At 37.5% G+C, this 13,167-nt stretch overlaps 1 protein-coding gene across 2 annotated transcripts in view; it reads left to right on the top strand.

Annotated features, from left to right (window-relative positions):
• The first annotated feature begins 1,206 nt into the window (after nt 1-1,206).
• The window catches only part of LOC133532050 (uncharacterized), a 43,033-nt gene continuing 31,072 nt past the window's right edge, over nt 1,207-13,167 (top strand). The window contains exons 1-2 of one of the 2 annotated variants that reach the window (XM_061870540.1): nt 1,207-1,713; nt 7,718-7,856. In XM_061870540.1, coding sequence (XP_061726524.1) covers nt 1,635-1,713; nt 7,718-7,856 — 218 coding nt within the window. In that variant the 5' untranslated portion in view covers nt 1,207-1,634. The remainder of the gene's footprint in view (nt 1,714-7,717; nt 7,857-13,167) is intronic. The other variant, XM_061870541.1, reaches the window with a different exon arrangement.

The raw sequence follows: 13,167 nt of genomic DNA, 5'->3' as shown, positions 1-13,167 counted from the left end.
CCTTTATTTAAAATAAATCTATAAAAGTTTTTTTTTACTTAATAAATATGCGGATAAACCTTCTTAAAAGTCATTTTTAAAGTTTTATGGGATGTACTGGAAACAATTATTTGGTATTTCACCTAAAATTTATAATATTTTACCGAAATAAATTAGGAATAGTGTAGAACTGTTAATTTGTTTAAGTCAGATTTGATTAAATTATTATGAAATTACTGTTATTATATAATTTTAAGCCCACTCGCATATTTTAGCGTATTTAGGGATGTCCCACATACTGTCCCATTGGACTGGAGTGGAATGCGTAGCCGCATCTAAAGTGAAGAGCACTTAGCCCTTTGTTCTGAACATGATTGTTGTTTTTTTTATAGTAAGATAGTCTAAATAGTCATATGAAGTCTCTTAGTTCAGTGTGCCTGTCGGCAAAGGCCTCCTCCAATTCCTTCCAGTATCTCCTCTCTCTTGCCACCCTTGTCCAGAGTGGTGTGACTGTACGTATAATTTCGTCTTCAGAGCACTGTATACAGTTTTTTTAAATAACCTGTCATATTTTACGGTGGGAGAATACCTAAAGGTCATACTGCAACTTTTACTGTAGGACCGATCCCGAAATCTCGAAAAAATATTGTCTGTTCATACATTTTGGCTAGTCTGATATGTTTGCAATGGGGGCGTAAACTTTACTATCGCGATTTTGGGTTTGGTTCGATACTAAAAGTTTATTATATATTTATTTACATCGTAAAATATCGCAGGTCTTTATACAAGGCATCTCTATGTTAATTTGCTAATTAAAAAACGTGTAAGTTGTAGTGGGGTTATATTGAAAAGTTTCTTTATTCAATTTGTATTCCAAGTTTTATATTAAAGGAAAAAATGGAAAAAGTTACGCTTCCAGCAGGACTTGTACCCGCAACCTCCAGAACTCGTGCGTTGCACTTAGCTGAGCCACGGAAGCCTACCAGGACATTTTTTTCCTATTTTTTTTAAATAAAATTTTGAGTATCGCTCGCAGATGTATCTGCTTGTTAAAAATCAATTTGTATTACTGCATACTGTTATCCCCTGGCTCACGAAACAGACATTATTTTGAAATGTCTTATCCATACTACGCCACCGAAACAATTCCATTCACATATAAGCTTATGTCAGACAATAGCTCCGCTCAGTAGTCCATGTCACGCGCCGCGGCTCTGACCCATATCCCACACACTAAAACAAAAACTTGAAAAAACATATCGAACTGATGACATAAGAAAAACTTATATAAAGTTATTAATAAAAGGTACACAGTTCAAAGCCAAGTGACACTTTGAAAATTAGGATAGTTTTCACGAATCAGTGAAAATTAAATAAAATAAAAAATTGACTATGGAACTGGGTAGATCAGACTGAATAAGAAAATAAATCAAAGTGTGTCGATTTAAATTATGAAACAATTGAACGATATTTCGAATTTGAAAATAGAATACAAAAAAGAACACTGAAGAAACCTTAAAATTTAAAAATCGAAGTGACAACGAATAAACAGTGCTTGTAAAACTATACAGGGTGTGAAAAATGCAGTGATTTCGTGTGACAGTTGGATGTGGTGAATGGAACAGTGATGTTATCTGTGTGCGTGTGTGTGTAACATGCGTGTGCTGACGCTGTTTGTGTGCCTGTGTGCGCAGGCTATTGGATCCAGGGTGATACTGGTGGAAAATGCTCCAAGTACGTATACTTTTGGGTTATACGAGTAGTTATGATTTTGTTTCGATAAAAAAAGCTACTAGAGTTGGAACAAACTAATTCTGCACAGACTTTGTGGTGGCAAATTCTAATGAATATATTACGGTTATAGTAGCACTTTTGATTTCCGTTAATTTGAAGGGTGGGTTCCTGAAAACATCCGGTAGGTATTCTAACTCCATTTCGGAAATAATTAATAATTTATTTTTATATTAAGGCCTTAGGGCCTGTTTACATATTGATTAGTGTTTAGTGCGAGTTTATATATTTGCTACTAAACGTAAGTACTATCTCTGATGATCGATGTTCGAAATGACATTGATATGTCACAGTTTTAAATTCTTTGGTTGGGTTAAATAATTATGTCCGTCTTACAACAACGCTATATGCAACATTTAAAGACTGTTTATAATATATATATATATATAGGAGGGTAGTTATAATAATATAATATATTCTTTATTTCAGAACAAGTCCATAATTATACATTATAACATTATTACATTATATGTGTTGGTAGCAATATGAAAGCGTAGGCGCCACTTTATGATTATTAACAAATTTTACACATATCAGCGAAAGAATAACGATTAAAGTCAAATGGCGTTCTAAAAATTTAAATCATGTGTCGAAAGATGGCAGTAAATTTACTATGGCTACAAAATTTTCTTTGATAATCCACCTCTTTTTCAAATTCTCTTTGTTTTTAGCTGATGGTCCCGGGTTCAAATCCTGGTAAGGGCATCTGGTGATGAGCATGGATATTTGTTCCTGAATCATGGGTATTTTCAATGTATTTAAGTATTTATAAATATATATATAATTATATATATCGTTGTCTAAGTACCCTCAACACAAGCCTTATTGAGCTTACTGTGGGACTTAGTCAATTTGTGTAATAATGTCCTATAATATTTATTTATTAATTTATTATAGTCATCTATCATTGTCCTTCTTTAGATCCATTCTGAATGCTGCATCCTGTATATAACAATAAACAAGTTTATATTCATCAATTTTATCATCATTAACTAGCACTAGGTCATCTTCAAACGGATCTCATTATCCATTTGCTTAGATTATCGGCCATTATAGTAATGAGCCGTTTTTCTGGCCATTTTTTATACATTGTTTGTCATATCCGTCTTCTGACCAATCATTTCTGTTCTTTGATTCAGACATCAAACTGTGAAATCATGACAAATAAAAAACAAGGAAGAGGTGAGCGATCGTCATTAAAAACGTCATACTGGTTCTTTATTTACCTACAACAATTTACGGGGTGAATATATAGGTCATATTTCGCTACTATGGTACAGTCAGCATCAAAAGTAGCGGATGAAACAACGAGGCAAAAGTATTTGATATTCCATATAACTTTTCCAAATATAGATAAATCTCTAAAATTCGAGATCAAAACTATACATATAGTTTACAGTCTTAATTTTTTTTTAGTTTATTCAGAAACCAAACAGTCATATAAACACATTAAAAAGGCAATACAAAAGATGTACTGCAACAAAAAGACCTGGAGGTTCATACTTATAAATAATGTTAACTGAAATAAGTACTTATATGTAGGTACGAGTATATCTAATGTATAGATCTAATGTAACAGCACCCGGTGCAGCACACGGAGGTCTTTTAGAATAAGATATTAGTTTATTTATATATTATTGTTTTGTGTGTAAAAAATTTTTTTTTTTTATCGTTAAGTAGATTTATTTACTGCGTAACAATTGCGTAAATTTGTATAAGTTCATTGATTTGCAATATACTGTCTTTGATTTTGATCTCTCCAACATAATATCTGATAATTATTTTGGAAGTTCAAACAAAACTCTTTAGTTAGTAGAAGCTCAGTAGAAAAATTTAGATCAAGGTCATATATAAATTTAAAAAGTAGGTAATGCTACGTTTGTATATCGGTTCATTTCACGTTAATGTTATCTTCATGTTAAGTACTTAAAAAAAAAGAAAATAAATATTTTTAACAATATTTTCTAAATCATACATTAAAATCAGTCATGTAACAGATAGAAAATGAACTGCTTACAACATAAATATATAAGTACCTGGGTACTAAAACAACTTACGTATAATTATATTTTTTAGACTAGCCAATGAACTTTGAAAGCAATCTACATCGCATAAACGTTTATTATAGTAACTCGGAACTCGTCTGAAAAAAGTATGTCTGGAATAGTTCTTCACAGAAAACTGACATGAAACAGGGATTGAGGCCGGAGGGGTAGATGCGGACAACTGAAAGTAATATAACTTTAGAGATTAGGACAATTAATAATACCTTTAAGCATTTTAAACAAAAATATGACGCCTAAGTATATGCTACGGTTAAAAAGGGAAGGTACACCAAAATGCTTTGCCGACAATGTAGAATATACGAAATAAATAGCTGTTCTATAACTTAACGATTTTAAAAAAATGTTTTGTATCCTCTCCAAACGGTCGATATGGACTTGGTATTGCGGTGTCCAAATTACACTTCCGAATTCAAGGATACTCCTAACTAAAGAATAAAATAATAATATATAAGTATTGTATTGCATTGTTCTATATATGGAACCATCCCTTTTTGTTAAGCTGTTACAGAATGGTAAACACTTTTGAAGCGTTGTTTGTTCCGCTACTTTTGTTGCTGACTGTACCAACCGGGAAATCGCGAAAAAAAATTGTCTGTTTCATACATTTTGGCTTTTGTAACGGCTGGGAGTCAAAACACTAGTGAAAAGTCCGAAAAATGCAAAAAAACTATATTTTTCGAAAATAAAAACGGAAAGTAGGTACACGTATAAAAAAAATGAGCGCAAGCGACGTGCGGCTGGCGCGGAATCGAATTCGGAACCAAATCGGGTTTGTTCGGACATGCAATAGATGCACCCCTGCTCCCCGCACCTCTCTCAGCTCTTACACATTCATTGACGCTGTTAATGAGACAGTATTTTGCATCGCGAACATACCCCCCCCCCCCTAGTGCTGCACTAGCAGCACTCATCACCTATCGGAAGGTGAGCGACGCGTGTGGCGGATCTGGTAAGTATCCCCGTTCTGGTTTTAATCCTCACCTAAAGAACTGGCTACCAACTCTTAACAACATCAAAGAGCTCCGGAACAAGACCACCATTTCCTTCCATCTAACCCAAATTCTCACCGGACACGGCTACCACAAGAAATACCTAAAAAGAATGAAAATTATCACCGACGATCTCTGCCCCTGTGACAGAAACAGCCCACAAACAATAGACCACCTTCTACGATCATGCCCAAAATTCAGCATAGCAAGATTCAACCATGAAATCATCTGTCATAATCTCCAAATTCAACCTTTCAGCCTCCCAGACCTCATTAGCAGAGAAAGTACATTGACCTTATTTTGCAAACTATCCAGGACCATAATCAACAATCTAAAAAAGTTCAACAACATGTAACAACTTATCTACACCATACATCTTCATATCATTACCACCATCACCTTTCATAACAACACAACATCACCCCAGTGTCACATAATTAATTCATAAGAGATATAAAACATCCCACAGACCTTACGGATCCAGCCGCCCGTACACTTCGCGGGGACTGGACCCAAAATTTTAAACGCATAATAAAAAAAAAAAAAAAAACCTGACCATTCGGATCCGCCCATCTTTTCCTGGTGTAACTTCTTGTATAATGCCCTTGACATTTTCTATGGGAGAGTAAAAAAAAATTCCGCGATTTCGGGGTTGGTCCCATAGTAAAAGTTGCTCAATATGACCTATATATTCACCCCGTAAATTATTGCAGGTGACTAAATAAACATCCTGTATTGTTCATTAAAATAATAACTAATAAATAAATAAATATTATAGGACATTATAACAAATTGACTAAGTCCCACAGTAAGCTCAATAAGGCTTGTGTTGAGGGTACTTAGACAACGATATATATAATATATAAAAATTTATAAATACTTAAATAAATAGAAAACACCCATGACTCAGGAACACATATCCATGCTCATCACACGAATAAATGCCCTTACCAGGATTTGAACCCGGGACCATCGGCTTCGTAGGCAGGGTCACTACCCACTAGGCCAAACTGGTCGTCAAATCATTGAAATACTAATAATTAAATTGATTGATTGTGGTTCATTGATATTAAATATAACATTAAAGATGACATTGGCACTCTGTGTGATTGAAAATGGCGTACAGTTATGTTCTAATGCAGTGGTTCCTAACCTTTTGAGTCCTGTCACCCCTAAGACTAACTAGGGATCCTGATTTTACCCCTCTTCCCAATGATCATCAATAGTCTTTCTTATAGGTCTATCTTTGTTATCTTTAATTAAGCTTATTACCCCCGTGAAATACCAGTTTTACCCCCAGTAGGGCTAAGATGGTCGGCTCTTTATCATTTGTTACCATGCCTGTCACGTTCTAACAAGTATATAAGTGCGAAAGTGACGGGCATAGTGACAGGTGATAAAAATGGAACCATACTGCCACCGCAGGTTAGGAACCGCCGTTCTAATGTATGGGGAAGTCAAACAAAATTATATCCAGCTTGAAACAAATGTAGTATGATACTCGTACCTTTGGGTATGTTACTTTACGCAAACTAGCGTCCCCTCCCCCTGACACAACCCCCCCTTTTAGCATGAAATATGTCCCTATTGACGGTTTACTTTCATTTTTGAGAAAAGTATTAGAGTTAGGAAAAAAATTGTTAAGAGAGGTATGGGCACTATGAATGTCATCTCGCTTTGTGTGATAGGGCACAGCACGGCGGATGTCATTCCAAATCTAGAGCAAAGCCCGACTGGGGAAGTACCTCTACCTTACAGAAAACCGCAGCCAAATAACACGAGACCCTACTCATAGTGTTGTGTTCCTGCCGGTGAATAAGGTTGCCAGAGCTCAACGTGGGTGCGGAGTTGTGCGTTATATTATGTGTATGTATATTGTAGCTTCAGATAACATAGTTCAAAAAATATAGTGAATTTAAGTTTTTCATACAAAATTCGGAGTCCAACCAAAAAACCAACCAACCAAAGTCCAACAGGTTATGAATAAGATCTGCATTAGTTATGGATCTGATCTGTCAGGTCAAAAGTGACGTTGTTGGCTGAAGAAATGTCACTTACGTAATAGGGAGCGTACATGAACTGTAGGAGGCAGAACAGGAGCCGTCAGATATTTGTCGCGAGGCGTAAATGTGATGTTTATTGTTCCGATGTAGCCCACAAGATGGCAGAACCTACTATGCACAAGAAAACACGTGATGTGTATATGTGTATGTTTATGGTTTCGATTCAGGCCACAAGATGGCAGACCCTCCAACGCGCACGGTCCCTATATCGATAGCTTATTATACAGGAAACAAATGTGGTAGTGTGCAGTGAATGGAGAATTAATCTTGAAACGCGCTTAGCCATAATTTTGGAGTGAACTGCCGGTATTCCACGTGCTCCTAGTCCAGCTATCGCTTTACAAGAGCTGATAAAATCACCGTACACTGTCTTGTACTATCTGTACAATTTTAGTCGTACTGGTGAAATAGTCCCACGGGACTGAAGCCATAATTTTTAAAGAATGAATGAATAATTTATATCCTGTTATCAAAATCAGAATATGCCTCTACGTCAAGGCTGATATGCTAGTTCAGTGGTGTCACTCACGATTTCGAGCCGATCGTGCAGTCTAACCCAACTATTTGCTACCAATCGCGCGCGTGATGCGAACTCATCAACCAATCGCGTTGTGGCGTTAGACTGCACGATTGACTCGAATTCGTGTGCGCGACACCGCTGTACTGGCCCTATTCTTCTTGCCCGTAACGCTCGGTCTTAGATATATGTTAATGGTTGGTTCAAACCTAGGTTGTGCTACATATAAATGAGCTAATCCTCATACACAGACAAGAGTTCAATAAACTTGAACCTACTTTCCACACCATGTAACATATCTTTTTCCACCAGCCTGCTTCCGACGAGTACTGGCCGGTCGCCGCGCCGTCCGCAGCCACGTCCGAAGAGTGGTGCACTGCGAGAGACTTGAAGATTGTCGGCGGGAGTGCGGTGAAGAAAGGAGGTTTCATTGCGAGAGCTTCAACTACAGGTGAGTTCCATATCCAATCAACAGGTCAGGTGCAGTTAACAGGTTAACAATATCGGTTTTCAACATTTTATGCGATAAAAAACTGACGTGATGCTGAAGATATAATATATAGCTAACAGCTCAGTCATCTAAAATCTTGCCTTGAAGAGACCTGAACTCTAAAGAGATCGATTTTTTTATTGGGAAAAGGTTTGAATTTAATTTTATTGGGTAAGGGAAATTTCACCACAATCGACAGACACACAACTGTAGGAAGAGTACACTACGAGAGACCTGAAGTCATTTCATACCCGAAAGAATGCTTTAAGCCACTGCTGCTTAATTCAAGAAACATTATGTCAACGATTACTTCCCATTAGAGTAAATCTTCCACCAATCTGCTTCGAGTCCTAGTTGTCGCGTCGTCCGCAGCCACGTACGAAGAGAGACTTGAAGTCTGTCCATTTGGAGAGTTTTGACTACAGGTTAGTAAAGATAATCATGCTCTACCCACTTGCTTAGCGCGAACCCATTGTGATTCATCATTTCATTGGTATCCTAAGGATCCTTAGGGTAGAGACCAAAGACTAGTCGTGCTCTGCCAACTAACGGTCCGTCCACTTTCATTTTTCTGCCACAGCGAAGATTAGTTCAGAACAGCCTCTAAAGAGTACCATTCTTCTTTTCCCTCAAGTGTTTTCGCTCTATTCATTGTATTTTGGTGCGAAAGAACTAATGGTCAGACTTAGCAACCATTTGCAATCTCAGTATTACGCATTGACATATATCTAAGGACGAGCCCCACGGGCAATGAGAATGGGGCCAGTACAGCGGTGTCACGCACACGAATTAGAGCCAATCGTGCAGACTAACGCCACAACGTGATTGGCTGATGAGTTCGCATCACAACTCAATCGTCGCAACTAGTTGCGTTAGACTGCACGATTGGCTCGAATTGCTGAGTGGGGTTGGGTAACGATCGGTAGCGAAGAGCTGGCCTGTACCAGCATCACACACCGTCGTCCAAACGACGGCCAATTGACCTCCCCACCGATCGGTGGGAGCGACCCGCCACAGCCGAAAGGCGGAAGCGGCCGCTCATACCTCCCGTGAGGGAGATATCGAATAATATCCATCATTCGTGAGTGACACCACTGACCTAGCACCATTCTTAGTGCCCGTAAGGCCCATACTTAGATATATATCAATGGTATTGCGTTGTTGATCTTATAAGGGCCGATAATTAACATTGAACAAATAAAGATTTTAGTTATTAAAATTATTAAATTAAGGTCACAGCCTCCGGCTACAATGGTGTGAACGCTCTGTGGGAATTGTTTGAGCAAGTTCAGATTGTGGATAATATTAGAATGGGCAATGTTTTCCTATACCATAACTAATGTGATAATTGGCTGTACTATGTATTTGTACTATGTTACAAGTTTCTATTTAACTTTTCTAGTTCTCAAACTCATAAGCGGTATTGAACCTTTAAGTCTAAGGAGAGACTTTGCCTCCTTGTGTGCGTTCTACCGCTTGTACAATGGGCTGTGCTCTGAAGAATTGTTTGACATGATGCCAACGGCTGCTTTCTATCACCGCACCGCTCGCCGTCGGCAGGGTGTTCATCCTCACACCCTAGAACCTAAATGGTCGCGTACTGTGCGGTTTAAGAGGAATTTCCTCCCGCGAACGCTTCGGCTGTGGAATGAGCTTCCTGCCGAGGTTTTCCCGAGGGTCTATAGTATGGGGTTCTTCAAAAAAGGAGTGTACAGGTTTTTAAAGGGTCGGCAACGCGCATGTAATGCCTCTGGACAACCTTCTATACACAAGAAAACACGTGACGTGTGAATGTACATGTTTATTGTTCCGATTCAGGCCACAAGATGGCAGATCCTCCGACGCGCACGGTCCCTATACGATTTTTCAAAAGTAACCAGACTCCGATGACATTCAATTTGTCACTTGTTCAAATTGAATGAGGTGATCAAAAAAGGGTGACCATAAATGTCTTAAATATAATAAACCATATTTATTGAACTGAAAAAATAATTTTAAAAAATAAAAAAAATTAATAGGACATTATTACACAAATTGACTAAGTCCCACAGTAAGCTCAATAAGGCTTGTGTTGAGGGTACTTAGACAACGATATATATAATGTATAAATATTTATAAATACTTAAATACATAGAAAACACCCATGACTCAGGAACAAATATCCATGCTCATCACACGAATAAATGCCCTTACCAGGATTTGAACCCGGGACCATCAGCTTCGTAGGCAGGGTCACTACCCACTAGGCCAACCCGGTCGTTAACATGAATCTCACAAATACTGGTACGAAACAGTTACTGATAACTTACTAAATATGCAGGCTTGATCCTGCTCACGTCTCCTGAATCAATCAGTGTAAATTTGAATCTATACATCGGATCAAATGTTTTATAAATCAGTCCCAGTCCATCTTCTTACAGATTAAGTCGAATAAGTGAAACAAAGTGGAATCGTATCTTACGATTGGATAGTGCATGACATGGGTAGTACAGGTAGTACTACAGGTAGGATAATACAAAAGCGATCGGATGCGGCCCTTCTCTCACGCTGCGCAAGCAACTAGGTTACTATTACTATACTATAGTACTCGTACTTACTACTGCGGGCACTTAGGGCTGCCTGCTGATACCACAGAATAAGAAACGGTACTACCGTACAGAAAGGAAACTTCCTACAAAACCGAAGTTTGACAGCCATTCAGGGCCGAATTATGGTGTCCCTTTCTAATGTATGTAACCATCCGTTCCGGCTATTTAGGGTTATCAAAATGCATGTAATTATCTCACCTGTGGTCGTGCACGCATAAGACCGTCAAGTTATGCCAATTCTAATAATTGCTCGGTTCATATATTAGATTATAGATTAGAATTCATATAGATTAGCTTGAAATAATTTATATTGTAATTTAATATTAAGAAAGAAATAAATCTAAATTAAAAAAAAAAACTCCGACGTGCCAGCCCTGGCCTCGCGTAAGCCTAGGTCCTAAGTAGTCCTAACCTGATACAAATCTTCTCACATGATTCTATGCGTGTGCGCATGTCATAACCGCTAACTGATACTTTGCATATCATACTTCGTTCTAAATTCAACCTTAAATTTATAGAGATACGGTTTAAATTGGAGTTCATATCCAGTTAGAATCCGTGTTTATTTAATTTAACGTGCGAATCTTAAGAAAATGCATACACATAATTATGCACAGGTGGGCAAATTAGAAGTATACATTTTGTTTTTAAATTTTAACTATATTAAGTTCAAAGACTATTATAAAGTTTCACACAGACACTTATATAAACTTTATGTGGGTCTGGGGGATGGATGGTCCAATCCAATAGGTCTGGCTATTTACAAAATGGTTTGTAATAGTTCCCTGATTATCATATATAAAAATCAAGAGTGAGAATATAAGTTACAATATTTTTTGACAGCTTTAAAGCGTCTGGTAATAAGGTAGAAGTACTAGTGCTCGACGCTGCACTAGTACTCGACATGGGCACTTTATCATCATCATCATATCAGCCTTTTATCGCCCACTGCTGAGCATAGGCCTCTCTTCTAGTACGCCACTTATCCCGGTCCCGAGCCAATCTCATCCAGAAGTGACCCGCAGTCTTCCGAATGTCGTCCACCCAACGAGCCAACGGACGCCAGGCACTCCTTTCGTCTGAAAGCGGCCACCATTCCGTTAGCATTTTGGCCCACTTTTGTCAAAGTGACAAGGATTAAGTTCGAATACAGAAAAATAAATAAAATAAATTAATAAAAAGCATTTATTTCGGACTAGATCCATAGGTAATACAAAAACACAAAACAACAAACAATCAAAATATTTACATATAAATTACAAAAAATAAAATAAAAATAAGAATTAAATTAAATTAAAAATACGGATAAATTAAATTAACATTATTCATTACATTAAATCAAAATTATCAATTAAATTACATTAAAATTATCAAATAAATTAATTAAAAAGCTTCGTTGTTCAACTTTAGCCTATATTTCTATGAAATAAAGTGCCCATGTCGGTGACTAGTGCAGCGTCGAACACTAGTACTCGTACTTCTACCTTAGTTACCGTCGGCGGAAATGGTCTGGCAATGTTGATTACCAATTTTTAACAACATTTTCTAAAACGTACATAAAAATCAGCCATGAGAATTAAAGAAAAGTTAGTAATACTTTTACCTACCTTTAGCACCTTGTACCGGACAAATGGCCGTCGGGCCAATATATCAAGTATGCAGACATTAAAAGTAAATACTAACAGTATATTATCCCGTACATTTTAGTCATGAGAAAATAAGTAAGGTCTGGCGGCTCTGGGATCTTGCTCTATCACCGGCAGGAACCCAACACTATGAATAACTAACCAACTAACTAACTGCTTTGGCTCAGCGATCCAAAAAGAATCTTGGCCTCCGAAACGAGAGAACGCCACCTGTCCCGATCCAGCGCGGTTTCCTGCCATGGATTGGCATTCAGCCGACGCAGGTCCGCCTCCACGACATCACACCAGCGGTACCTGGGGCGCCCGATCGGTCAATAAATGTATGTTCCGTCGCTGGATTGTATGTACTAATAAGGTCAAATTTAACATTAAAACGTACCTATGTCTATTTACAAAGTTTCTAGCAACTCTACAGTAGTGTTATCCCAAGGTGATCGTTAAAACAATGCTGATGCTATGCCCGATACTTCGGTTGGAGGCTGTTTTTTATTTCCTACTGAATCAATACCAATGGCTGTCATATTGTATGGGTATTCTAAAAATCCACATCTTTTGTAATATCTGATGCGTGGATTTTGAAGATTTTGGACCGTTTCAGTTAATTCAGTACAGGCTAAATATAACATCACTTACTGTTCACACAGACCCTAAGGGCCTGTGTAACAATGTCCAAGTTAAGTCCCAGATAAGATACTTGCCACTTATCTGACGAATAAAATCATCGTTGGCGCTTCACAATCTTCAAATAAGCTTAACTGTAGATAGGTTAAATTTTATCTGGCAGTTAATTTATTTGTTAATTAGCTAGTATCGAATACTTTACTTTGACATTGTGAAACAGGCCCTAAATGTTTCAGATAGTGTGGAATATTCCTTTTCCAAAAAACCAGTTTCTAGGTGGGTCAAAAACTAGGCTTTTTTGCCTTGATCAAGTTTAAGCCATCTGTTAACCATCTGTGTATATTTATTTGTAGTTTTACATGTATGTAAAATGTATAATTGTTTGTGCAATTAAGAATATTTTATTACTTATCTGTA

The sequence above is a fragment of the Cydia pomonella genome, chromosome 26, assembly GCF_033807575.1.
Source record: "Cydia pomonella isolate Wapato2018A chromosome 26, ilCydPomo1, whole genome shotgun sequence".
Lineage (NCBI taxonomy): Eukaryota > Metazoa > Arthropoda > Insecta > Lepidoptera > Tortricidae > Cydia > Cydia pomonella.
The sequence above is the reverse complement of the archived record's forward strand: the minus strand, read 5'-3'. Positions and strand labels throughout refer to the sequence as shown.